General features: G+C 42.8%; 1 protein-coding gene across 3 annotated transcripts in view; it reads left to right on the top strand.

Moving 5' to 3' along the window:
- The window catches only part of MYH7B (myosin heavy chain 7B), a 96,533-nt gene extending 69,100 nt beyond the window's left edge, over positions 1 to 27,433 (top strand). Inside the window, exons 29-44 of one of the 3 annotated variants that reach the window (XR_016313263.1) lie at positions 1,346 to 1,735; positions 1,845 to 1,971; positions 3,582 to 3,700; positions 4,054 to 4,250; positions 4,335 to 4,684; positions 7,037 to 7,161; positions 7,282 to 7,397; positions 7,879 to 8,071; positions 8,162 to 8,365; positions 11,999 to 12,124; positions 13,772 to 13,942; positions 15,605 to 15,709; positions 17,317 to 17,412; positions 21,572 to 21,726; positions 24,725 to 24,775; positions 27,300 to 27,433. Coding sequence is in view for 2 of the 3 variants with exons in the window: in XM_089681003.1 (XP_089537129.1) it covers positions 1,346 to 1,735; positions 1,845 to 1,971; positions 3,582 to 3,700; positions 4,054 to 4,250; positions 4,335 to 4,684; positions 7,037 to 7,161; positions 7,282 to 7,397; positions 7,879 to 8,071; positions 8,162 to 8,365; positions 11,999 to 12,124; positions 13,772 to 13,942; positions 15,605 to 15,709; positions 17,317 to 17,412; positions 21,572 to 21,694; positions 24,725 to 24,775; positions 27,300 to 27,311 (2,505 nt within the window). In the remaining variant the exon portion in view is untranslated. The remainder of the gene's footprint in view (positions 1 to 1,345; positions 1,736 to 1,844; positions 1,972 to 3,581; positions 3,701 to 4,053; positions 4,251 to 4,334; positions 4,685 to 7,036; positions 7,162 to 7,281; positions 7,398 to 7,878; positions 8,072 to 8,161; positions 8,366 to 11,998; positions 12,125 to 13,771; positions 13,943 to 15,604; positions 15,710 to 17,316; positions 17,413 to 21,571; positions 21,727 to 24,724; positions 24,776 to 27,299) is intronic. The other 2 variants (XM_089681003.1, XM_089681004.1) reach the window with 2 other exon arrangements.
- The last annotated feature ends 273 nt before the right edge of the window (positions 27,434 to 27,706 follow it).

The raw sequence follows: 27,706 nt of genomic DNA, 5'->3' as shown, positions 1-27,706 counted from the left end.
AGATGTATTCAGAGGATTATTACATACAGTAGCACTCTTCAGAGACAGGGATTCTTTAGTTTGTATTCAAAGCTTTAGAGACAGTTGAACACTTTTCAGAAAATAGGATTTATTACTAAAAAGGTCAAAATGGTGCAATAAAATATTTACAGAAAAAGATGTAAAAAAAAAAAAAAAGAGAGAAATAAAACAACAGAGAAATAAAAGAAAGACGTTTCAGAAGGCAGAATACTTGCAAAAGTCCTTGGTTTGAGCAGAGTCCAATTTTTCGAACAAAAAGGTTGCCTTGGCTTTCAAGTCTCTTAGATGGCTCCTGATCAACTTTAAAGGAGAGATTTTTTTTCTCCAGGCTGTCAGTCTTTTTCTATCATATCAAAGGGGTGTCTCCTGAGAACAAATGACCAATCATCCAGTTTGGGGATGGGGGTTAGGCGGTAACCAAGGTTATAACCAAATCCCTTACAATTTCATACTAAGGTCAATAACCTTCAATAGGTACAGGTAGCATCCTAGCAACTGGCAGATTAATATTTAGAATTATATTCCAAACGCAAAGATACCAAACATATCGTACCCTTGTTACTCAGGATAAAAGAGTGCTTCTTCTCTCTTTTAGGTACGAATATAGTCATGTAAGGTCTTGCGTGATTCATATTAAAATGATCTATCCAAATATATACTTCATATTAATGTGCCCAGTTCCTGTTGAAGTTTATGAACTGTATGAAAAATGACTCATGTGGAATGTACGTTTTATGGCACGCTCTAGCCCTAATGGCCTAACAGGTCATGACTGACTGAGTTATTGTTTTACGATCGGGCAGAGGAAAGTGGTTTTTCAAAGAAGACCCCCTGGAACCAGACTAATTAGTGGTTTACAGCTCCGAAGCTCATCTAGCTGTATTTTATTTAGGATAAGAGGCCCTTTTGACCTCCGTTCACTTACAGTCTCACATTCCATTCAAAAGGGAGGACAGGAGAGAACATGGATGAGACCTAACAAGATGGCTGTCATGTACAGCATCCATGCCTCTATTGCGCACACTTTCATTCTTCCTAAGTCACTGAATGGAAAAAAAATGCAGATAAGGAAATTTTGCTTTACCCAGATTTCATTGGTTGCAGACTTCTCCCAGGTCAGTGAATAAAATAGTACTGAATTCTGAGAATGCGCCAAGACTGACGATTAGTTTTTTCAGAAGAAGATCAGAAGAACCCCCGTATATTTCTTGGCACTGGTGACAATAATGCAGTATCCGCCATCCTGTTCAATGAGTGATTCTATGTTTGCTAGTAGTCCTCAAACAAGCTTCATTTAGAAATGGCTGCTTTTTCTGCCACACAGGCCCGCATAGAGGAGCTGGAAGAGGAGCTGGAAGCCGAGAGGGCCACCAGAGCGAAGGTAGAGAAGCAACGAGCCGAGGTGGCCAAAGAGCTGGAAGAACTGAGTGAGCGGCTGGAGGAAGCTGGTGGGGCCACCTCGGTGCAGATCGAGATGAACAAAAAACGAGAGGCTGAATTCCTGAAGATGCGCAGAGACCTGGAGGAAGCCACACTGCACCATGAAGCCACCGCGGCTGGCCTGCGGAAGAAACACGCGGACACCGTGGCCGAGCTGGGCGAGCAGATTGACAGCCTACAGAGGGTGAAACAGAAGCTTGAGAAGGAAAAAAGTGAGATGAGAATGGAGCTGGATGACTTGTCTTCAAACATTGAGCAGCTCATCAAAAATAAGGTCAGTGATGCTCTTTTGTAATACCTGACCATTCACCTGTGTGGGACCTGAAGGGTCAGGCATGTTGGCCCGTGTTTAAAAATGTGAACGCCGTTATCTTTTATCACAGGGCACTGCTGAGAAGTTGTGTCGGACATATGAGGATCAGCTGAGCGAGGCCAAAAGTAAGGTGGATGAACTTCAGCGCCAGTTAGGTGATATTTCCCTGCACAGAGCCAGGCTGCAAACTGAGAATGGTATGTTTGGCTTTATAATGTCACCCTTTGTGCTCTGTGCCAAATGGTTTTTTTTTGTAAAGCTGTCCACAGATATTACACGGAGGTTGAACAGCAGAGCTGGATCATCCACAGGGCAACCTGAACAGTAGCATAGGGCCTGGTGGTTGTCCAGGGGACCTAGATACAACCTTAATGCTTCTGCAGAATTCAGGGTATTAATGCAATTGGTCAAAGCTGTGCAACTACCTGTCACTTCACAGGTAAGAATGTACTGATAGGCCTGTTCCACATGGGCTTCAGCTTGTATAAGAGCAGTGTGGACAGCAAGCTTCAACAAAGCATGTGCAGAGCCTTCAGCAAGCTTCGCTGAAGCTTTTAAAGTATCATTCAGCTCCAGTTTTGTAAATGTTGAACATGGATCCTAATGGGGGTGTTAATTGCCACTTTAAACAAGCTGCTAGCAGGCTTCAGAACTTCTAGAGGTTTGTTAACCACCTCCTGTATATAAACGGCCAGACGGTGGTAGTGCAGGGTCGGGTGGCCATTTATAAACTGCCTCCCCGCCGCCTGCTTGTGTGCACTCACTGGGAGAACGCAGCACCGCGATCCGGTGCCCGCTGTGTCCTCTGGACACAGTGGAACACCGATCGTCGTACAGGACCGCTGTGTGAGGTCCCAATCATGTGATCACTGATTGGCCAATCAGACAGGAGACAATAAACCTACCTGCATGTCTTTGGAATGTGGAAAGAAACCAGAGGAAACCCATGCAAACTCCAGGAAAGTACTTACATGTTTGGGATTTGAACCAACGACCCTAGGGGACAACACCTAGTGCTGCTAGGCAGAAGTGCTAACCACTTATCCACTATGCTGGCCTTCATAGGAAGAATTGCTTTTTATTCCATCCTTAGATAAATTTACCAAACCAAGGGTACAGGAAGGAGGGTCTGGACCTCAGTATTATTACTTTGAACTGGATCAGGTGGAGCAGTGTTCATGTATTTATTGTTGCTGCTGTTATACACTGATTTTATTTATGTATACTACTCAATGGAAGTGTAGAAAAGGAGACGTGTAACTGCATGGTAACACATATCAGAAGTTAGCTTTCTTTTTACCTGCCGCTTCTGACTTATTTCCGAGTCCCATGTACACCCACCCTAAAGCTAGAATTTAGTTTGAAATTTTTTGTTTCACAAACATCCATTTGATTTTCTAATCCTTAATAGGGTCAAATCAATATTTGTTTTTGACGGCACTGACGAAAAAATTTGAAGGAGCAGAATTAAACATTTTTCTCAAACAAAACTAATTTCTAATAATGAATGTGGTTTTTGTTCAGTAAAGTCCATTTGTTCCAAAATAAAAAATGTTAAAAGAAAACTAAATTTTAAAAGTACTTTTTTACAACATTCGACAAGCCTTTGAATGTTCTAGATTATGGCGAGCTTAACTTTGCACAACAGAAGTTTAGAATAACCAGGGACAATTTTGTAATCCAACGATGTATCCTATAGATACAAACTATCTATGACCTACAAAAGAGTTGTAGATGCAATATTCATTTTCTTATGTAAAATACTTCAGCACTTAATAAAATGATGATTCTCCATGTGTCTGGTTAGGAGAGCTATCTCGATTGCTGGAGGAGAAGGAATCCCTTGTCAACCAACTGAGCAGAGGTAAAGCTTCCTTCACTCAGAGCATTGAAGAACTGAAGCGGCAGCTAGAAGAGGAGACAAAGGTGAATTGGTGATCTTACATGTTCAATTGTGTCCGTTGGATCATATGCTATGACTTCATGTGTCAGTAACATTAAAAAAAATCAATCATTCTTCATGCAACCAACATCCAGAGAGTTAAAAAGTTTTGAGATTCTATACCATAATGAAATATAATGCTGAAAGGTGAAGCCAGTTAAAATCAATCTTCTATTTTTTTTTTTCCATTATGCTTCCAATCCACTCTTGGCAATGCTCTTCCATTTATTTTCAGATAAAACCATAAATTCAACCTTTATATGAGCTGTGTACCTTGCTTGGACTTTATACTATGACATTGAGCAAAGGGTCTTAACAATTCTTACTTCCCTTCCAGTCTAAAAATGCTTTAGCACATGCATTACAAGCTTCCCGCCATGACTGTGATCTCATGCGAGAACAGTATGAAGAAGAACAGGAAGCCAAAGCTGAACTACAGAGGTCTCTATCGAAAGCAAATGCAGAGGTAGCGCAGTGGAGGAACAAGTATGAAACAGATGCCATTCAGAGGACAGAAGAACTGGAAGATGCCAAGTAAGCCAAGTTCAGATACGGATCATATTGGAGACTCCCATCTTTCTGTTATCCTGCAATTATTTATTAATGCCTCTTTTACAGGAAGAAGCTTGCAGCACGGCTACAGGATGCGGAGGAGGCAGTAGAGTCTGCTAATGCCAAGTGTTCCTCACTGGAGAAGACCAAGCATCGACTTCAGACTGAGATTGAAGACCTGGTCATTGATCTGGAACGTGCCAACTCTGCTGCTGCAGCCCTAGACAAGAAGCAGAGGAACTTTGACCGGATCCTTTCGGAGTGGAAGCAGAAATATGAGGAGACGCAGGCCGAGCTCGAGGCTTCACAGAAGGAGTCTCGTAGCCTGAGCACTGAGCTCTTCAAGCTGAAGAACGCCTACGAGGAGTCTCTGGACAATCTGGAGACCATGAAGCGCGAGAACAAAAACCTACAAGGTAAACAGCAGTTAAAGATCAGCTTAAAATTAAAGTGCTGCCCAATTGCCCACTCACTGTATCAGTCTCACTATTACAAAGATATCACATTTTACCAGTATTTAACTTAGGCTTTACATAATTATAATCAAAACAAATATGCCAACATCTACCAGGAAATAATATCAAGTACAATATGGATCAATAAAAGGTCACAGTTGATCAGGTGCCTTTTAAAGTAGAATTTTCAGTTCTATTGATCCAGAGTCTGGAAGGTGCCCTACAATTAATGTTGGTGGTCAGTGTTACTTTAGAGAGCATTACTAGAGGTTCCTTTAGTGGACTCTGATTCTGAATGGTTCTTTTCCTGTTTGACACGGGCAAAATGCAGAAAACAATGACTTGCTTCTAATTTTTAGAAATCATGAACATGCATTACCAACCTAATTTTTAGTGTGTGTATGTATAATGTACAATGTATGTATGTATAATGTACAATGTATGTATGTATAATGTACACTCACCAGCCACTTTATTTGGTACACCTGTTCCATTGCTTCATAACACAAATTGCTAATTAATTACATGGCAGCAACTCAATGCATTTAGGAATGTGGTGAAGACGACTTGCTGAGGTTCAAACCGAGCATCAAAATGGGGAAGAAAGGGGATTTAGGGGACTTTGAACGTGGCATGGTTGTTGGTGCCAGATGGGCTGGTCTGAATATTTCAAAAACTGCTGATCTACTGGGATTTTGATGCACAACCATCTCCAGGGTTTACAGAGAATGGTCTGAAAAAGATAAAATATCCAGTGAGTGGCAGTTGCTTGGATGAAAATGCCTTGTTGATGTCAGAGGAGAATGGGCAGACTGGTTGCTATGACAGATGGTAGGGTCAGACTTCAGTGTAAACAACATGAAAGCATGGATCCATCCTGCCTTGTAGCAAAGGTTCAGGCTGGTGGTGTAATGGTGTGGGGGAGATTTTCTTGGCACTAGCAAGGTTTACCTAATAAAGTGGCCAGTGAGTGTATAATTATATATTGGGATTATATATACATATACAGTAATTCAAATAGTATTGATTACTTTGCACCCAATGGTTACTCTCATAATTCGCCTTGTTGGATGGGCTTGCATAGCCCAGTCTATCTGAAGCTGTAGCTCTCCAAAGGCCAGTATAGGCTTTCTGACCCAGCAGTTTCTTCAGGGCTCTCTTGTCAAAATGCCTAAAAATTGCCCAAAAATGTTATGCAAGCCAGCAGGTGGATCCAGCCTGCCTTTTAGGCACACAAAGCCATAGGTTTTCATTGTGTACCATTACCACCTTCTAGTCGCTAGCGTCCTTACAACCAATAAGTTGATATGGAAGATGTCAGTCGCCTGCATGGCATCCTTGCTTGACCCTCCCCTGCCCCTCTCTGTCAGTAATGAGGTCCAATTATCTGAGTGATAGAGAGAAACTGAGGGAGAAGAGAAACTATTACACACAATATACTACAATTGGAATACTAGTTAGTATCAGTGTGCAAAAGTGTATTTGCTTTGGAATAAATCACCTCTAACATTGGGTGTCCTACATTCAGGGGTGGACTGACCATTTGGAAACTCGGGCAATGCCCGGAGGGCCCGGGGTCAGTAGGGGGCCCCATGAGATGCCCCTGGTACCTTTTTCATAGGTTTTTTTGAGTTTAGGGAAGGACACAGGGGCCCCATGATCCCCTATTGCCCGGGGGCCCCATGAGTTGTCAGTCCACCCCTGGTTAGGGGTACACAGGTCATTCAGAATGCCAAATCTTTGGCCCCTTTCACACAGGTGTTCCGTATGTCCGTTTTTCATCTGTCCATTTACAGATGAAAAACTAACCCCCATGTATTTCTGTGGACTTGCGCATGGAAACGGATAAACATCTTTTTACATCCGTTAATATTTCCATTCGTTAACATCCGTTTTTTTGAACGGACGAAAACCCTATTTTAATTGCGCAAAAAAAAAACGGAACGGACAAAAAAGGATGTCAATGGATCCAAATGGATGAAAAGAAAAAAAAAAAAAAACTGATCCAAAAGTGATAAAAAAAAACACGGATCCAAATGGATGAAAACCACTGATCCAAATGGATAAAAAACACTGATCCAAATGGATGAAAAACACGAATCCGCCCCTGCCAACATGTATGGGTGTTGCTGCATTAGGTAAAACTATTAGAATAGCTTTTTACATTTTAGAATGAAGTGCCTTGAGACTGTCCATAATTTTAAAGGGTGCCTCAAGATTGTTCATAAATTTACAAGGGTGCCTTGACTGAAAAGAGGTTGAGAAACACTGTTCTAACCCATGAGAACCATGTTTAATTTCTCTCCACACCAGAGGAAATTGCTGATCTCACTGATCAAATCAGTGCCAGCGGTAAAATGATCCATGAACTAGAAAAGGTAAAGAAGGCCCTTGAAAGTGAGAAGAGCGACATCCAGGCAGCTCTAGAGGAGGCAGAGGTAAGCGACCATAGATACCATCTGGGGGAAAGTGGCTCAATATATAATAAGGGGGAGGTTCTAATGACTCAAATGCCATTTCTAATCATGGTGCCCATTTTCTGTTCCCTTGAAATATAGGGGGCCCTTGAACACGAGGAAAGTAAAACCCTAAGAATACAGCTAGAGCTCTCACAGATTAAGGCAGATGTGGACAGAAAGCTAGCAGAAAAAGATGAAGAAATTGAAAACCTCAGGTGAGACTGCTTTGTGCTATAGTGGAAATGGAGGGGGCTTTGTACTATGTAGACATATTCTACAGGGTGTCCCTAAAGTAATTGAGTAAATTCCCAACCATGGCGCCTCCTGCATTGAGTTTGCATGTTCTCCCTGTGTTTGCGTGGGTTTCCTCCAGGTACTCCAGTTTCCTCCCACACTCCAAAGATATGCTGGTAGGTTAATTGGCTTCTGTCTAAATTGTCCTAGTTTCATCCCTGGCCATGAGGGATCTCCTGCATGGTAGGGGTTGGGGAAAGACCTGGCAACCTGGCAACCTACCCTGTAAAATAATTGCTAAGAAAATTCATGGAAAAAGTCGTTTACAAGTGACGGTCCATGCAATCGCCAAGGGTTGGATACAACTGAATGGATAGATATATAGATTTCCAGTTATTAAGAGAAAAATATTTATTTGTTGGCATTACTTCATTTTCCTGCTAAATACATGATCTCCTGCAGACGTAACCACCAGCGTGCCATGGAGTCCATGCAGGCAAGTCTGGATGCTGAGGCTAAAGCCAGGAATGAGGCCATCCGGCTCAAAAAGAAGATGGAAGGTGATCTAAACGAGATGGAGATCCAGCTTAATCATGCCAATAGACAGGCTGCAGAGTCTCAAAAAATGGTCCGTCACCTGCAATCCCAGATGAAGGTTGGTTCTTCTTGATGTGATCAGCAATGGGGGAAGAGCCAAAGAACCATTGCAGACAGGAGAACTCAAGTGTTGATATATTTATTCCAGGACTTGCAGATTGAACTGGATGACACTCTCCGACACAACGATGATCTAAAAGAACAAGCTGCGGCCCTCGAGAGACGTAATAACTTGTTACTGGCTGAGGTGGAGGAACTGCGGGCAGCACTGGAGCAAGCTGAGAGAGGAAGGAAACTGGCAGAGCAAGAACTACTAGAAGCCACTGAAAGGGTCAACCTTCTACACTCTCAGGTCTGTAAAGTTATGTTTAAATTTACATTTGACTTTGAATATACTGTACAATACACTGTACATCAAGTCTCCACCATTAAGCGGAACAATTACTGAGAAGATATACTAATAGGGTGTTCGGCAAGTTTAGCAAATCTGTTTAAGGTGGTGATATATCTCCTTTTTGTATCAAAGCAGCATGGTTGGAACTTCTCTGGGTATGAGTATAATTGTAGAAATATATGTACCAGGGGTGGACTGACCATTTGGAAACTCGGGCACTGCCAGAGGGCCTGGGGTCAGTAGGGGGCCCCATGGGATGCCCCTGGTACCTTTTTCATAGGCTTTTTTAAGGGGCCCCATGATCCCCTATTGCCCAGGGGCCCCATGATTTATCAGTCCGCTCATGATATGTATCCTCACTAAAAGTGGCAAGGACTGAACATATTTGTGCAACTGTGCGTCATCCTCCTTCTGCATTACAGCCAATAACCGTATCTTAAGATCTCGGAAGATATTTAGGCAGATCATGTCAGAACTACCCTAGAAGAAATAAACAATAAATAAGTTAGAAGGGCCAGAACACGCTCCAGACTTAAAGTGAATCTATAGCCAATGGTTTTATCATTTGGGTAGAGTAGGTAAGAGTAAAACCTCTAGCTAATTTTTGCGGTTTACCATTGGGGAAATTTTACCTTTACATCCTGTCCCAGAAACTCAACAGGAAACTAGAAGACATTTCCCTCCTGTACAGTTGTCCCTGGGACAAATCTTCCCATTAGATTTCCCTTCACCTCTTATCCTAGAAACAACTCTAAATTTTGGGATTTTCACTCACTTCTCTACATTGGGGATTTTCCCCAATGGGGACATAGACATTAATAAGAACTTGACAGAAGGTCTAAACCAGGAGTCACTAAATGGCAGACCGCGGTCCTCAAACAGCCCCAGAAGCGCTGCCGCCCAGACTGCCAGCCTGCAATGACAGATCCGCCACTGAGCAGGGCGGTCATCACGGCTACATGACATCACATGTGCGCCCCGCCCCTTTCAGATCACTTTCTCTCCAGCTCCCTGCCTCTACACAAGCGTCCAGCAAGGATCCCGGCACAGCTCCTGTCTGCCCTCAAGGTAGGGTGTAGTCTTACAGGGGCACTCTGATGGGCACATTGAATGTTAAGGGGCACTCTGATGGACACAACATATAATGTGCCCATCAGAGTACCCCTTAACATAACATGTGCCCATCAGAGTGCCCCTTAATATAAATGTGCCCATCAGAGTTCCCCTTTACATAACATGTGCCCATCAGAGTGCCCCTTAACATAACGTTCCCATCAAAGTACCCCTTATTATAACGTGCCCATCAACATAACATGTGCCCATTAGAGTAGAGTGCCCCTTAATATAAATGTGCCCATCAAAGTGCCCCTTAACATAACATGTGCCCATCAGAGTGCCCCTTAATATAAATGTGACCATCATAGTGTCTCTTTACATAACATGTGCCCATCAGAGTGCCCCTTAACATAACGTGCCCATCAAAGTACCCCTTATTATAACGTGCCCATCAGAGTGCCCCTTAACATAACATGTGCTCATCAGAGTGCCCCTTATTTTATGTTAAGGGGCACTCTGACAGGTACATTTTATGTTCAGGGGACACAAATGGGCACATACTGTGGAAAGGGGCACTCTGATGGGCACATGTGATAGAAAGGGTCACACTGATGGGGAACATGATGGAAAGGGGCACTCTGATGGGGAATATGATGGAAAGGGGTACTTTGAGTGTAAGGGGGCATTTTGACGGGAATACCTGATGTAAGGTGGCAATTAGAGATGAGCGAATCGAACCAGGCGAACCGGAATTCGATACGAATTTCAGGAAAAATTCGATTCGCGTCGAATCCGAATATTTGCCTACTTCGGGTGCGCGAATCGGATTTTTCCCGATCAGCCGGCAAAAGTGTCCCTGCAGAGAGCTCCGCTATTTCTGACAGTTCTCTGACAGAAGGAACACATGTACAGCGGTTGAAACATTGTATCTATTAGTTTCCATTTAGGATACAGATGTTTCAACCGCTGTACATGTGAAGAAGCTGTCAGAGAACTGTCAGAAATAGAGGAACTCTGCACATACACTTTTTGCCGGTTTGGAATTCTTATTTTCATCCTACTTCTTCTTCTTCTTCTACTTCTTCATCCTCATCCTCAGAAGAAGAGGATGAGGATGAGGATGAGGATGAGGATGAAGAAGAAGAAGAAGAAGTAGGATGAAAATAAGAATAATTCCAAGCCGGCAAAAAGTGTATGTGCAGAGTTCCTCTATTCTGCAGATACACTTAGAGGAGCTCTGCACATACACTTTTTGCCGGCTTGGAATTAATCTTATTTTCATCCTACTTCTTCTTCTTCTACTTCATCCTCATCCTCATCCTCAGAAGAAGAAGAGGATGAGGATGAAGAAGAAGTAGGATGAAAATAAGAATAATTCCAAGCCGGCAAAAAGTGTATCTGCAGCGCTCCTCTAAGTGTATCTGCAGAATGTCATTTATGGAAACAAATAGATACAATGTTTCAACCGCTGTATGGAGTGAATGTCCCAGAACTGTCAGAAATAGACTATTTCTGACAGTTCTGGGACATTCCCTCCATACAGCGGTTGAAACCGCTGTATGGAGTGAATGTCCCACAACTGTCAGAAATAGACAGAAACTGTCACAGAACTGTCCTTCTCATCCTTCTCCTTCTCATCCTTCTTCTCATCCTTCTTCTCCTTCTCATCCTTCTCCTCATCCTTCTTCTCATCCTTCTCCTTCTTCTCATCCTTCTCCTTCTTCTCATCCTTCTCCTTCTTCTCATCCTTCTCCTTCTCCTCCTTCTCCTTCTCCTTCTCCTTCTTCTCATCCTTCTCCTTCTCCTTCTTCTCATCCTTCTCCTTCTCCTTCTCCTTCCTCATCTCCAAGGGCATTTAAATTAAAGGTACAGTGTTCTGCACTAATTTAAAGGCTCTCTGAAGCCTAGAAACCCTTTTTATAAGTTAACTTCATAGCGAATTAATTCGCATTGAATCGAATTTCTTCCTGGAATTTGCTGAATCAGCCGAATCGAATTTTTGAAAAATTCGCTCATCTCTAGTGGCAATGTGACAGGGATACCTAATGTAAGGGGGCACACTGATGGGCACACCCTATTTGGACCTCAGCCAGAAGAAAATTTTAGGGACCGGACCTCCTTAAATTTTAATTCAATACCCCTGGTCTAAACTTTTCACACTCTAGCCAAAATATCAAAGTATTGCTTAGAGATTCCCTTCAAACCTTGAATGATATTTGGTTTCCGTTGTGGAAAGAATGCTACAAGTGTTCAGCTATTAAATCTTCAAAAGGCGGCTACTTTGAGAAGTCCAAATTTTTAATTACATTTTGTTAGACAATTCCATGATTTATACAACAGAAAAATGGAGGTGTTGCAAAGCCTTTGACTAGTAGGGGTGGGAATGTGTTTATACTACATACGGTGTATATATATATATATATTGGGCAGGGTAAAAGGTGCAACTGAGATGTAGAGGAAACATTTAGCTGTTCTTATATCTGTGATGTGGAGCCATATTTCTCACCAATAAATGCTGACATTTTGCTCCTTTAGAATACTGGACTTATTAACCAGAAGAAGAAACTGGACGCTGACATCTCTCAGTTAAGCACTGAAGTGGAAGAAGCTGTCCAGGAATGTCGGAATGCAGAAGAAAAGGCCAAGAAAGCCATTACTGATGTAAGAAACCAATTCAACTCTTCCTTTCAAAGATTCATTGTGGGGAAGGTTGGGAAATAAACCTGTAGTATATCATATGGGCGGGATCTCCTCCATGGTGGGGGTTGGGGAAAGACCTGGCAGCCTATCCTGCAAAATAATTGCTAAGAGAATTCATGGAAAAAGTCGCTTGCAAGTGACGGTCCATGCAATCGCCAAGGGTTGGATACGACTGAATGGATAGATAGATAACATATGGGACAAGGGAAGTAACCGTGGACGTGGTTATTAGAACCTTTTGTTTACAACCATGTTCCATGTACAAAATAAAAAGTAATGAAGTATTGAATTGTGCCTGATTTGGACACCCAGCTGAAAGTCACTGAAAGGGGATGGTAGCATCCTGCTCTTGGTTGATATGACAAGACTGAAGACAGCTCTACCTAAAGTGGAACTACACTGTATATGAGCACCATAAACCCAAGAAGATGTTTAATTCATTTTTAAGATTCAGAGCAAACTCTGCCATCCATCCAGGTCTCCATGCTTTATTTTGCTAAGAAATAACTTTGAAAATGAACCCCCTAAGCACTTTTGGCAGTGGCCATCTTGAGTAAGGGCAGATGATTCATGTAGCATTTATTTCCTGGAATCTGTCTTCCCTTAGCTCAGGAAGGAAGGTGTGCTTAGCTGAAACAAACCACACCCCGCCCAAGACTCCTGGGGTGTATGACATCATTTATCCAGGAAGTAACCTTTAAAAACGTCCGAAAACATTTTACAAAATAACTAACTCTAGTATACCTTTATATTAATTTACTAAGGCTAGCATTATAAGAATTAAATTAAATTACTGACCGTCTCCCAGCCCTTTAAGAGTTCTAAAAGCCAGGAGACAGAGGCGGGCATTCAGGTCATGTGAACGCTGTGATTGGCTGTCAAAGAATTGGAAAGCTCCCAATCGCAAGCAGGGGTGGACTGACCATTTGGAAACGCGGGCACTGGCCAAGGGCCTGGGGTCAGTAGGGGGCCCCATGAGATGCCCCTGGTACCTTTTTCATAGGCTTTTTGGGTTTGGACAAGGACTCAGGGGCCCCATGATCCCCTATTACCCGGGGGCCCCATGAGATATCAGTCTGTCCCTGATCACAAGTATGCATCGGAAGTTTACCAATCCACGTCGGCTACCATGCTGGGAGGGCGTTCTCAGCATAGTAAGTTTTTTCTCAACAGGACTGCCTATATGTAGCCACTCAGCGTTGAGGCCCACACGCCAAATGGCCACATAGATGCATACAGCCAACATGAAGAGGTTAAGAGAGCAAAATTCCACTTTAAATGTCTATAAAATTAAGGTTTTACCACTCTCACCCCATGACTCTTTCCCTCCTCCCAGTCCATGGTTCTCCCAGTATTTCTCATCTCACCAACTATCCAAAGTTTAAATACCATTGCTATGTGAGTATGTTTAGTACTCCTGCTTGGTTCTTGAAGAAGGGCAGACACCCTCAAAAGCTTGTCCTGAACATTTGTTAGTGCAAATAAAACAAGTATCATGGACAGTACTCAATTGTTTTGTTCCGAATGCACTAATATGGCTACAATCACCTCAAGTATAAACTGGGGTCAAGTATTGTTTTAAATAGATTGTTCATGTCACCTTTCCAGGCAGCCATGATGGCAGAGGAGCTGAAGAAGGAGCAGGACACCAGTGCCCACCTAGAGAGAATGAAGAAGAACATGGAGCAAACAATCAAAGACCTGCAAATGCGCCTTGATGAAGCCGAACAAATTGCTTTGAAAGGTGGGAAGAAACAGATCCAAAAGCTGGAAGCAAAGGTTTGTCACCTATCTTTTGTGGCTTTACTTCCACAATTTATGTTGCCCTCTTATTCATGTACTACATACCTGAATGGTCAGCCCACTCGACAGGATATTTTAATTATTGATGGAGCTTGGTGGGCTGAATTATAGAGTATGTCTTGGATACTCCAGCATTATCTAAACAGTTTTATATATACACTATATTGCCAAAAGTATTGGGACACCTTCCTTTACACACACATGAACTTTAATGTCCCCCTAGTCTTAATCCGTAGGGTTCAATATTGAGTTGTCCCCGCCCTTTGCAGCTATAACAGCTTCAACTCTTCTGGGAAGGCCGTCCACAAGGTTTAGGAGGGTGTCTATGGGAAGGTTGGACCATTCTTCCAGAAGCACATTTGTCAGGTCAGGCACTGATGTCGGGGGAGGAGGCCTGGCTCACAGTCTCCGCTCTAATTCATCCCAAAGGTGTTCTATAGGGTTGAGGTCAGGACTCTGTGCAGGACAGTCAAGTTCCTCCACCCCAAACTGGCTCCTCCATGTCTTTATGGACCTTGCGTTGTGCACTGGTGTACAGTCATGTTGGAACAGGAAGGGGCCATCCCAAACTCTTCCCACAAAGTTGGGAACATGAAATTGTCCAAAAGGTCTTGGTATACTGACACCTTAAGAGTTCCCTTCACTGGAACTAGGGGGCCAAGCCCAACCCCTGAAAAACAACCCCACACCATAATCCCGCCTACAGCAAACTTCACACTTGGTGCAATGCAGTCAGGCAAGTACCATTATCCTGACAGCCACCAAACCCAGTAACATCCATCGGATTACCAGAGAAGCGTGATTGGTCAGTCCAGAAAACACATCGTCACTGCACTGAGTCCAGTGGCGGCGTGCTTTACATCACTGTATTTGATGCTTTGTATTGCAATTGGTGATGTAAGGCTTGGATGCAGCTGCTCGGCCATTTAAACCCATTCCATGAAGCTCTCTACACACTGTTGTTGTGCTAATCTGAAGGCCACACAAAGTTTGGAGGTCTTTAGCTATTGACTCTGCAGACAGTTGGCGACTTCAGCGCACTGTGCGCTTCAGCATGCGCTGACCCCGCTCTGTCATGTGACGTGGCCTACCACTTGGTGGCTGAGTTGCTGTTGTTCCCAGTTGCTTCCACTTTGTTATAATCCCACTAACAGTTGAGCGTGGAATATTTAGTAGCCAGGAAATGTCACGGATGGACTTATTGCACAGGTGACCACCTATCACGGGACCACGCTTGGAGTCACTGAGCTCCTGAGAGCGACCCATTCTTTCACCAATGTTTGTAGAAGCAGTCTACATGTCTAGGTGATGATTTTATACACCCGTGGCCATGGAGGGAATTGGAACACCTGAATCACATGATTTGGAGGGCTGCCCTAATACCTTTGGCAATATAGTGTATATCAAATTTAATGGATACATGTACAAAGGTTGCTTTAGAGTACCAGCATATTAGGTAACTCTGTCCACCAATGTTTTACTTACTCTGTGTAATTGTGAAGAACATAACCCCTGCAGTAAACGATGAAAGAATTATTAAGATTCACCAAGTGATATTATCCCATATACTCGCTCATGTTATTGAGGCAAGTTCTAAATGCTCCTCTGTGTTGGGTATCTGTCTTCACATAATTACAGGTCAGAGAGCTGGAAGGGGAGCTGGAGATTGAGCAGAAAAAAAACGCTGAAACTCAGAAAGGGATTCGAAAGTATGAGCGGAGGATAAAGGAACTCACCTATCAGGTAAAAACTTCATAAGAAACGGTTAAAAATAAAAAGCCTGTCGTAGACCCACAAGTCACTGCTATTCCCATTGGTAGCCGAGGAAATCTCTTCTGAGTGCCAGTTAATAGTGATTTTTCATACAAAGCTTTCCTGACTTGTGGGTTATAGAAATCCTGAGAAAAATACAAGATGAAGTCATTGAATCAAAGTGACAGCATAAAAATATCCTGATCCTGTCTACACCTTAAAGTGAGATACTTTTGAAGGACGATTGCCATAGAAGCCCACCTTTAAGAAATACTAAAAGCCTGGCTGTGTCTGCTTTTGAGTCATGGACCCAAAACAAGCATCATGGAAGTGAATGTCAAAATTACTTATCTATACTTGTTCTGGGTCAGCAACTCAACCAGTGGTGTATTTAGGTTTCATGCTGCCCTAGGCAACACAAAAATCGGCTTCCCCCCCACAGAGAGACCCCAACACCGACCAACACCCCCCTCCCCTACGAAGAGAGCCTGACATTGACCAACAACACCCCAGCCCCCCTCACCCGAGAGACCCTTATGCTACCACCGCCCCCCATACAGTGGCAATATTCCCCCACCACCTTCACAGCTCTGGACATGCCCGGGAACAGGAGTCAGGCTCTGTATACACCATCAAGCAGCCCGCAGCCTCTCTCAGATCCCACCTGGTCTGCATGCTGCATGTGTCCAAGGGCGGACTGACCATTCGGGAACTCTGGCACTGCCCGAGGGCCCCGGGTCAGTAGGGGGCCCTGGGTCAGTAGGGGGCCCCATGAGATGCCCCTGGTACCTTTCATAGGCTTTTTTGAGTGTGGGTGAGGACACAGGGGCCCCATGATCCCCTATTGCCCGGGGGCCCCATGAGTTGTCAGTCCACCCCTGCGTGTGTCCTTTCTCCCATGCCTTCTTTCGGAGGGCACCGCTGCCCCCCCTGAAAAATGCTGCCTTAGGCAAATGCGCCCCTGAACTCAACAGCATAAAAGATAAAGCATTGAAATGACAGACAAGGAATTATTTTCAAAAGGCAAGGTCAGCAATAGCATCCTCCATTAATCTTCCTTGACTGATTCCCTGTACACTCAGCCTTACCCTCCAACTCTACTATCAAGCTGATCCTAGCACTTGTATCACATAGAAAATGGTCTGTTCCAAAGCCATTATCCTGAATACAGCTAATCTCAGATCAGAGGAGTTCAATGCTTCCTTAGGAACAAGAAATGTGAAAAGATGCTTCCAAAATGATGTTTGGCTTCTCTGGCAAAATATACTCCATAAAAGACCAAAGGAAGACTGGACATTCTAAAGCATGGGCAGCACAGAGACTAAATGGTTAGCACTTCCACCTGGCAGTACTAGGGTCGTTGGTTCAAATCACAACCACAGCACCACCTGCCTGGAGTTTGCATGTTCTCTCTGTGCCTGCGGGGGTTTGCTCCCACACTCCAAAGACATGCTGGCAGGTTAATTGGCTCCTGTCTAAATTGTCCCTAGTATGTGTATGAATGATTGTAAGTTAGGGACCTTAGATTGTAAATTGATGGTGCTATATAAGTACCTGAAATTAATAAATATTAATTTTCTGCTTTGTCCTTTTTGCAGACTGAAGAAGACCGGAAGAATTTGGCACGGATGCAGGACCTGATAGACAAACTCCAGATGAAAGTCAAGAGCTACAAGCGCCAGTCAGAGGAGGCTGTAAGTAATGACATATAGAACATCTGCACATGAATGCTAAAGGGGTATTTTATAGAAAAGGGAAAAACTTGGAGGTTTTGGCACGTTATCACCACTTTTCTACTGTTTTTACCACTTTTTTTGGCAGTGAAATTCAAATAGAATTTCAAACTCGCCAGTTGGTGGAAGGCTACATTCCATAACATGCACGTACTGTATACACAACATACTTCTATATTACTGAAGAGTTAAATCCTAGTTTGCTCTTTTCTAACTACAGATACAGGTTCACCGTCCCTGTCCCATTGCCATTTAGGTCTTCTAGACCAGCATCTTCTCTATTCAGCTACTGGGTGACCATTGATTAAAAGCTAAATTCACCTTTGGGAAAAAAATAAATGCAACATACTTTTGCAGGAAAAAAAAAAAAAAACGTGCATTTAATTATTTTTTTCCCACAGGAGCCTGCAAGAGCTTTGCACCCTCGATCAGTGGATTGCAGGTGCAATGTCAGGCTTCTGCAGACTCTCCCTACAACTTTGAGCCTGTACCTCCATACAGGCTATATGTGTCAGAGCTGCAGAAGGTGTCAATGAGCCACCAGGGCGTTCATCAGCACCCTTGTAGTACATGGAAAACTACAAGTCATCTGCCACAGTAGAAGACAGGACTTGTAGTTTCTTCATTCACAGATTCCACTGAATGAATAATGCAGCTGTGCAGGAAGAAAGGGTGCTGCAGGTACATATTAAGGGTGTAACAGGCGATGTGGGAAGGTGGTGGGTGTTGCAGGTACATATTAAGGGTGTAACAGGCGATGTGGGAAGGTGGTGGGTGTTGCAGGTACATATTAAGGGTGTAACAGGCGATGTGGGAAGGCGGTGGGTGTTGCAGGTACATATTAAGGGTGTAACAGGCGATGTGGGAAGGTGGTGGGTGTTGCAGGTACATATTAAGGGTGTAACAGGCGATGCGGGAAGGTGGTGGGTGCTGCAGGTACATATTAAGGGTGTAACAGGCGATGCGGGAAGGTGGTGGGTGCTGCAGGTAAATATTAAGGGTGTAACAGGCGATGTGGGAAGGAGGTGGGTGCTGCAGGTACATATTAAGGGTGTAACAGGCGATGCGGGAAGGTGGTGGGTGCTGCAGGTAAATATTAAGGGTGTAACAGGCGATGTGGGAAGGAGGTGGGTGCTGCAGGTACATATTAAGGGTGTAACAGGCGATGCGGGAAGGTGGTGGGTGCTGCAGGTAAATATTAAGGGTGTAACAGGCGATGTGGGAAGGAGGTGGGTGCTGCAGGTACATATTAAGGGTATAACTTGTCTTGCATCTTCCACCTCTCCCCCCCACCTTATGACAGCGGGCCAGGGGTCTTCTCCCTGTATTCGCTGTCACAATTGAAAAAAAGAGTGAGGCTGGGCGGGGCTCTGCTTACACGTTACATCATTAATTCAGAGTTCTGTGAATGAATGCCTACAAGTACTGTCAGCCATTGTGGATGGCGGCTTGTAGTACTCAATGAGCATGCATTTCACTTGCTGAAAGTAAAACTGAAAAGCAGAAAGACCCACAAACAAAGAACAACTGAAGACAGCTGCAGTTAGAGCCTGGCAAAGCATCAGAAAGGAGGAAACCCAGTCTTTGGTAATGTCCATGGGTTCCAGACTTCAGGCAAAGCATCAGAAAGGAGGAAACCCAGTCTTTGGTCATGTCCTTGGGTTCCAGACTTCAGGCAGTCATTGCCAGTAAAGGATTCCCAACAAAATATTAAAAATGAACATTTTATTTATGATTATGTTCATTTGTCCAATTACTTTTGGTCCCTTGAAAAAGGGGGGGTGGCTACTCTTAAGAGCTATAATTCCTAAACCCTTCCTCCAGTTCTGATGTACATACCCTCAAATTAAACCTGAGTGTGTGAACTTTCAGCCCATATCCAGTATAGAACTATAGCTTGAATATGTTTTGGTCAATACTTGAAAACAAAAAAAACTAAAAACAATTGTGCCTGTGTGTGTGTGTGTGTGTATATATATATATATATATATATATATACACACACATACATATATACATACATATATACACACACACACACATATACATACATATATACACACACACACACACACATATATACATACTTTATATAAATATATTATATATATATATATATATATATATATATATATACAGTCATGGCCGAAATTGTTGGCACCCTTGATATTTTTCCTGAAAATCAAGTATTTCACACAAAAAAGGTATTGCATTAACACATGTTTTGCTATACACATGTTTATTCCCTTTGTATGTATTGGAACAAATATAAAACAGAGGCAGAAAAGCAAATATGACATAATGTCACACAAAACCCCAAAAATGGGCTGGACAAAAGTATTGGCACCCTTAACTTAATATTTGGTTGCACACCCTTTGGAAAACATAACTGAAATCAGTCGCTTCCTATAACCATCAATAAGCTTCTGACACCTCTCACCCGGAATTTTGGACCACTCTTCCTTTGCAAACAGCTCCAGGTCTCTCTTATTGGAAGGACACCTTTTCCCAACAGCAATTTTAAGATCTCTCCACAGGTGTTCAATGGGATTTAGATCTGGGCTCATTGCTGGCCACTTCAGAACTCTCCAGCGCTTCTTTGCCATCCATTTCTGAGTGCTTTTTGACGTATGTTTGGGGTCATTGTCCTGCTGGAAGACCCAGGATCTTGGACGCAAACCCAGCTTTCTGACACTGGGCCCTACAGTGCGACCCAAAATCCTTTGGTAATCCTCAGATTTCATGATGCCTTGCACACAGTCAAGGCACCCAGTGCCAGAGGCAGCAAAACAACCCCAAAACATCATTGAACCTCCACCATATTTTACCGTAGGTACTGTGTTTTGTTCTTTGTAGGCCTCATTCCGTTTTCGGTAAACAGTAGAATGATGTGCTTTACCGAAAAGCTCTATCTTGGTCTCATCTGTCCACAAGACGTTTTCCCAGAAGGCTTTTGGCTTACTCAAGTACATTTTGGCAAACTGTAGTCTTGCTTTTTTATGTCTCTGTGTCAGCAGTGGGGTCCTCCTGGGTCTCCTGCCATAGCGTTTCATTTCATTTAAATGTCGACGGATAGTTCGCGCTGACACTGATGCTCCCTGAGCCTGCAGGACAGCTTGAATGTCTTTGGAACATGTTTGGGGCTGCTTATCCACCATCCGGACTATTCTGCGTTGCAATCTTTCATCAATTTTCCTCATCCGTCCACGACCAGGGAGATTAGCTACAGTGCCATGGGTTGCAAACTTCTTGATAATGTTGCGCACTGTGGACAAAGGCAAATCTAGTTCTCTGGAGATGGACTTGTAACCTTGAGATTGTTGATATTTTGCCACAATTTTGGTTCTCAGGTCCTCAGACAGTTCTCGTCTCCTCTTTCTGTTGTCCATGCTTAGTGTGGCACAGACAGACACACAATGCAAAGGTTAAGTGAACGTCTCTCCTTTTTATCTGCTTTCAGGTGTGATTTCTATATTGCCCACACCTGTTACTTGCCCCAGGTGAGTTTACAGGAGCATCACATGCTTGTAACATTCTTATTTATCCGCAGTTGTGAAAGGGTGCCAATACTTTTGTCCAGCCCATTTTTGGAGGTTTGTGTGACATTATGTCGAATTTGCTTTCTTTCCTCCCTTTTTTTGTTTTGTCCCAATACACACAAAGGGAATAAACATGTGTATAGCAAAACATGTGTTAATGCAATACGTTTCGTGAGAAATACATGATTTCCTGGAGAAATATCAAGGGTGCCAACAATTTCGGCCATGACTGTATATATATGTGTGTGTGTATATATATATGTATATACACACACACATACATAATAGAGAGAATGATTTTGCACGTACAGTGATTTGATTAAATGCAATAAATCCTTTGGGCTAAATCAGCTCAGTTCACATATGATAACTAGAGCTCAAAATAACCGTTAGCCCTGGAAATGCCGCTCAGAATGTGTACATGGTCATACATCTACATGGAACAACAGACCACTGTGGTTGTACGTACAGACTGGGAGTTTAACTTTGTGCTGTGATTAAACATAGTATTTATGAGATTCGATGGCTCATTCATTTTTCGTACAAACAATTCACAGACTTTCGCTTTCTGTTCATAACAGGAGACTCAGGCCAACTCCAGCCTTGTAAAGTACCGGAAGGTCCAACATGAGCTTGATGATGCAGAAGAGCGTGCCGATGTCGCAGAGGCGCAAGTCAATAAACTGCGAGCGCGGACTAGAGAAGTAGGTTCTACCAAGGTGATAACAGGGTGATGGTGAGTGTAGTGCTTATTTCATTTTGAACCTATGTAGATTCTAGCAGCCATCTGATACCATTACAGCATTTATCAGCCTAGAATTAAAAAAAAAAAAAAACTTCTGCAGGATACGGAATAAAAAGTGTACCAAATAAAAAGCCTTACAGGCCGTTTGTGACGGAGCATAGGCAGGACAGAACACACAGAGTAGATGTCAAAACAGTTAAAGCTTTATTAGAACAGACGACAGTCACTCAATGGGGAGTAGTGCAGGGAGAGAGTCCGAAACACTTGTAGTCCAGCCCCGGTGGGCAAAGTTAAAGTCTCTAAAGCAGTTCATAAACAGTCAGATAACACTGGGGAAGCATACACTCACGCAAAAGCTGGTGTGGTAGCCTCAGGCAAAAGCTGGTGTGGTAGCCTCAGGCAAAAGCTGGTGTGGTAGCCTCAGGCAGGGCTGATGGCGTTGCAGGCAGGGCTGATGTAGCTTCTGGAGTCCCCCTGCTCCAATGGGGCTTAGGCAGAGTCTGGCCACTATCGTCCCGCCGCAGCTGGGATCCCTTAGTGACTGTATGCAGAATGGAACAAAAAGAGACCAGCACTGGCCTCTTAAACCCCCTGAGCAGGACGAGAGGGGGGGTCATTAGCAGGTGACAATGAAGAGAATGGACAGGAATAGAAATACAGTAATTTAATTTGCAGCTGTAAACAAAAAAGACCGGCTGGACAGACTGGAATCTGAAACAGGATAATTAGATTTGCAGCTGTAAACTGTGTAACAGTGGGGGAAATACATTACTACAAAAGTAAGGCACTAATTAGTGGGGAGGATATTATAATTAAGCAAACGACTGGTTGAACAGGATGGACACAATAATTCAATCTACAGCTGTAAACAGTGTAACAGTGAGGGAAATACATTAATACAAAAGTAAGGCACTAATTAGTGGTGTATACACTAATTGAATTTGGGACCTTTTGTGTAGGGGAGAGTTAATTACAGCTAGGGGCCTTTGGCACACAGGAGTGAACACTAATTGGAGGATGCTCTTTTTTTTTTTTAATTTCTTTACTTGAATGCATTTCCTGCAATGAAGTAAAAAAATGCCCCAGTAATTGTATTGCTGACGTACACATTAGGCAGGACACACACATACCTGTACAGGTTTTTTTCCTATAAACCAGTGGGTTGAACGAAGAAGAAAAAACGAAAAAAGGAACAGATTCCCGCATCAACGTAAGTAATGTGGATGCAAGGATCTCTCCTGGATTCTGACAGGGGGCCATTGGCTGTGGGTGAGGATGGAATGATGGTTTTTCAGTATGACAGTTGCTGGTCATTAGACCGGCTTCTGTTGAACAGATCGCTGTACACGTGGACAGAAAGTGGCCGATTTTTGGCCAGTAAGTACCAGGCTTTACTTAGCATGCATGTAATAAATATAACAAATATATCCAATCAGGGGCGTCCCTAGGGTTGGTGTCACCCGGAGCAGTGACTCCCCCTCTGATGATCCCCGCAGAATGGATCGGATCTGCGGATTGAGCATAATGGATCAGACTCCCCCGATAGTTGTCACAATGGGGATTTAAAAAAAAAATGCCCTCAAACAGTTGTCACCAAAACCAGTGTCTCCATTGATAGATTTCCCCTCACCCTAATTCTAGTGATGGATTTTGGATCTGCCATCATCTCTCCCTGAACCAGATGCAATGTTCACCAAGTGGAAGAGAGAGAGAGAGAGAGAGACAGACAGCCAAAAAAAACCCCCCCACACACACAAAACACTTTAAAAAAAAAATAAAAAATTAGTTTTACATTAAAGATTGAAGTGTTACTAAACCACCAGCAGTCCAATCAGTCTGTATATACAGTAAAGCATGCTTGTTATACTCACTGTGGAAACTAAGGGGTTAATCCTCTGCATTGTGTAAAAAGGCGGATATAGTGAACGCGGGGCCCGGGGAGAGCGGACATAGTGAACGCGGGGCCCGGGGAGAGCGGACATAGTGAACGCGGGGCCCGGGGAGAGCGGACATAGGGAACGCGGGGCCCGGGGAGAGCGGACATAGGGAACGCGGGGCCCGGGGAGAGCGGACATAGGGAACGCGGGGCCCGGGGAGAGCGGACATAGGGAACGCGGGGCCCGGGGAGAGCGGACATAGGGAACGCGGGGCCCGGAGAGAGCGGACATAGGGAACGCGGGGCCCGGAGAGAGCGGACATAGGGAACGCGGGGCCCGGGGAGAGCGGACATAGGGAACGCGGGGCCCGGGGAGAGCGGACATAGGGAACGCGGGGCCCGGGGAGAGCGGACATAGGGAACGCGGGGCCCGGGGAGAGCGGACATAGGGAACGCGGGGCCCGGGGAGAGCGGACATAGTGAACGCGGGGCCCGGGGAGACCGGACATAGTAAACGCGGGGTCCGGGGAGACCGGACATAGTAAACGCGGGGTCCGGGGAGACCGGACATAGTAAACGCGGGGTCCGGGGAGACCGGATATAGTAAACGCGGGGTCCGGGGAGACCGGATATAGTAAACGCGGGGTCCGGGGAGACCGGATATAGTAAACGCGGGGTCCGGGGAGACCGGATATAGTGAACGCGGGGTCCGGGGAGACCGGATATAGTGAACGCGGGGTCCGGGGAGACCGGATATAGTGAACGCGGGGTCCAGGGAGACCGGATATAGTGAACGCGGGGTCCGGGGAGACCGGATATAGTGAACGCGGGGTCCGGGGAGACCGGATATAGTGAACGCAGAGTCTGGGGAGACCAGATATAGTGAATGCAGAGTCTGGGGAGACCAGATATAGTGAATGCAGAGTCTGAGGAGACCAGATATAGTGAATGCAGAGTCTGGGGAGACCGGATATAGTGAATGCAGAGTCCGGCGAGACCGGATATAGTGAATGCAGGGTCCGGGGTTTAGTAACACTAGGTTGAGCTGTTGGCTTTGTAATGTCGCAGTGCTGTCGCTCCAACTGATACAGAAATATGAATTTCTCTTGGCAGGGGGCGGGATTACTCCATCCAGGGAAAAGCAAACTGCAGGACTCAGCCCAGGTAAGCTGTAACTAGCAGTAAATTCTCCCTTGGGTGGAGATATGAAAACAAAATCTAACATAGCAGAATAGGAAATGACAAACAGCACAGCATGATACGCCCTAAACCTTCCAATACATGTAGCAATCAGGTTGTATGATTGGATTTCAGATTTACCAACTACTAGGTATGGTGAGGGTTTGCCAGATTGGATATGAATTGAATGGATGATATGGGTTTTGCCCTCACAGTACAGTTTTGGTAGATCTAAGTGCAGCACAGGGGGCCAAATAACGGCACCTGGTCAGCATACTATAAAGCCAATAAATAAACTTTCCAGTTGCCAATGGTTTAAAGAAAAGAAAAATCCATTTTGCTGAACCCTGGTATACCTACCTGCGCCACCTCTCTGAAAAGCGACCCACCTAGTTCTATTCCTACATGCACCACCTCTCTGAAAAGCAACCCACCTAGTAATATACCTACCTGTGCCACCTCTCTGAAAAGCAACCCACCTAGTTATATACCTACCTACACCACCTCTCTGAAAAGCACTCAGGTGGGTGGAGGGGTTAAAGGTCAACCAAAGTGAACCTCTACCCTAGGATCACACCTGAGCGTTTTCTGCAGCGTTTTGCAGAAACGCACTGCAAACCATTTAACACGATTTCCTATGGGAAAGGTTCACATCTTTGCGTTTTCACCCAGTGCGTTTTTCGGAAAGGGTCAGGGACTTTTTGGAACGCAAAAAGTTGCATTTTTGGTTCTATAGACTTCAATGGAAACGCTGCAGAAAAGAGTGTATTGCATTTTTGATGCGTTTTAAATCTGCCTAGCAACAAGAAAAAACGAAATGGAAAAAGAACCCCGCAAAAATGCAACGTAAAACGGAATGCAGAAACGGCTCAAACACAGCCTGCAAAGGCGTGAACCTAGCCATAAAGTGGAATTTCAGGATTTCACCCCACAAGGACATGGCGAGGGTAGTGTAAAGATCAGTGCTTTTAGAAGGACCCATTGATCAAGAGACACAAATGGCTGCAGTTCCACTTATGTCCGATATCGGTTGGCCGGAGAATAGCGCAAATATAGAATATTTCAAGCTGTTTTGCTAACAGAATTGTTACCACATTTGAATTGATTTCTGTAATGTATGACTGTCATGTGTTTGCTGTAGAATTATTATATCCCTCTTAGATTGTAAGCTCCCAGGATCAGGGCCCTCCTATCCCTCTTGTATTGAACTGTATTGTTGCTGTATTGTCTCCCGTTATATTGTAAAGCGCTGAGCAAACTGTTGGCGCCATAAATCCTGTATAATAATAATATATAAATCCTGTATAATAATAATATATAAATCCTGTATAATAATAATAATATATAAATCCTGTATAATCTATAAATCCTGAATAATATATAAATCCTGTATAATCTATAAATCCTGTATAATAATAATAATAATATATAAATCCTGTAGAATAATATATAAATCCTGTATAATATATAAATCCTGTATAATATATAAATCCTGTATAATATATAAATCCTGTATAATACTAAAATAAATAAATCCTGTATAATAATAATATATAAGTCCTGTAAAATATATAAATCCTGTATAATATATAAATCCTGTATAATATATAAATCCTGTATAATAATAATATATAAATCCTGTATAATAATAATATATAAATCCTGTATAATAATAATAATATATAAATCCTGTATAATAATAATAATATATAAATCCTGTATAATAATATATAAATCCTGTATAATAATATATAAATCCTGTATAATAATAATATATAAATCCTGTAAAATACTAATATATAAATCCTGTATAATAATAAAAAATAAATCCTGAATATATAAATCATGTATAATAATAATAATAATAATAATAATAAAAAATCCTGAATAAATAAATCCTGAATATATAAATCCTGTATAATAATAATAAATCAATCCTGAATATAATATAAATCCTGTATAATAATAATAATAATAATAATAATAATAATAAATCAATCCTGAATATATAAATCCTGTATAATAATAAATAAATCCTGAATACTAATATATTAATCCTGTATAATAATAACAAATAAATCCTGTATAATATATAAATCCTGTATAATAATAATAATAATATATAAATCCTGAATATATAAATCCTGTATAATAACAAATAAATCCTGAATAATAAATAAATCCTGAATACTAATATATTAATCCTGTATAATAATAATAATATATAAATCCTGTATAATATATTAATCCTGTATAATATATAAATCCTGTATAATATATAAATCCTGTATAATAATAATAATAAATAAATCCTGTATAATAATAATAATATATAAATCCTGTTTAATAATAATAATAATAATAATATATAAATCCTGTATAATAATAATAATAATAATAATAATAAATAAATCCTGTATAATAATAATAATATATAAATCCTGTTTAATAATAATAATAATATATAAATCCTGTATAATAATAATATGTTCTTCGTTTCTTCTGGCAGTTTGAAGAATAAGTCGACTAGACATGACAATCCCGCCACGGACAGCTGCAACAGCTGGGCCAGACCCTCCCGAATCTGCCTTCACCTTCCTCCCTCCCCATCCCTGAAGTGTAATAAAATCTATTGAGGCACAACGATTGGTGTCGTCTGTTGGCAGAATATCCGCATAGTAAGAAGGAAGACCCAGAAGGGGCTTATTCTACATTCACCCTCAGACACGACTCTAAACCCAAAACGAATTTCTTTCTGGATAGAAGGCAAGGTTGGTTTCCTGTTCCATTGCAGAGACCTCCCTTCACTTCCTTTTTGTCTTCTGTACAGACATGAATAGAAATCTCTCCACAGCTTACACTGGCTATACATGGATTGAAATTTGGCCGGTTCAGCATGGACTGTCTGATTTTGGA

This window comes from Staurois parvus, unplaced genomic scaffold (assembly GCF_062004578.1).
Source record: "Staurois parvus isolate SC_StPar_1 unplaced genomic scaffold, SC_StPar_1.0 ptg000255l, whole genome shotgun sequence".
Taxonomy (NCBI): Eukaryota; Metazoa; Chordata; class Amphibia; order Anura; family Ranidae; genus Staurois; species Staurois parvus.
Note: the sequence above shows the minus strand (reverse complement) of the source record. Positions and strands in the feature narration are given on the sequence as shown.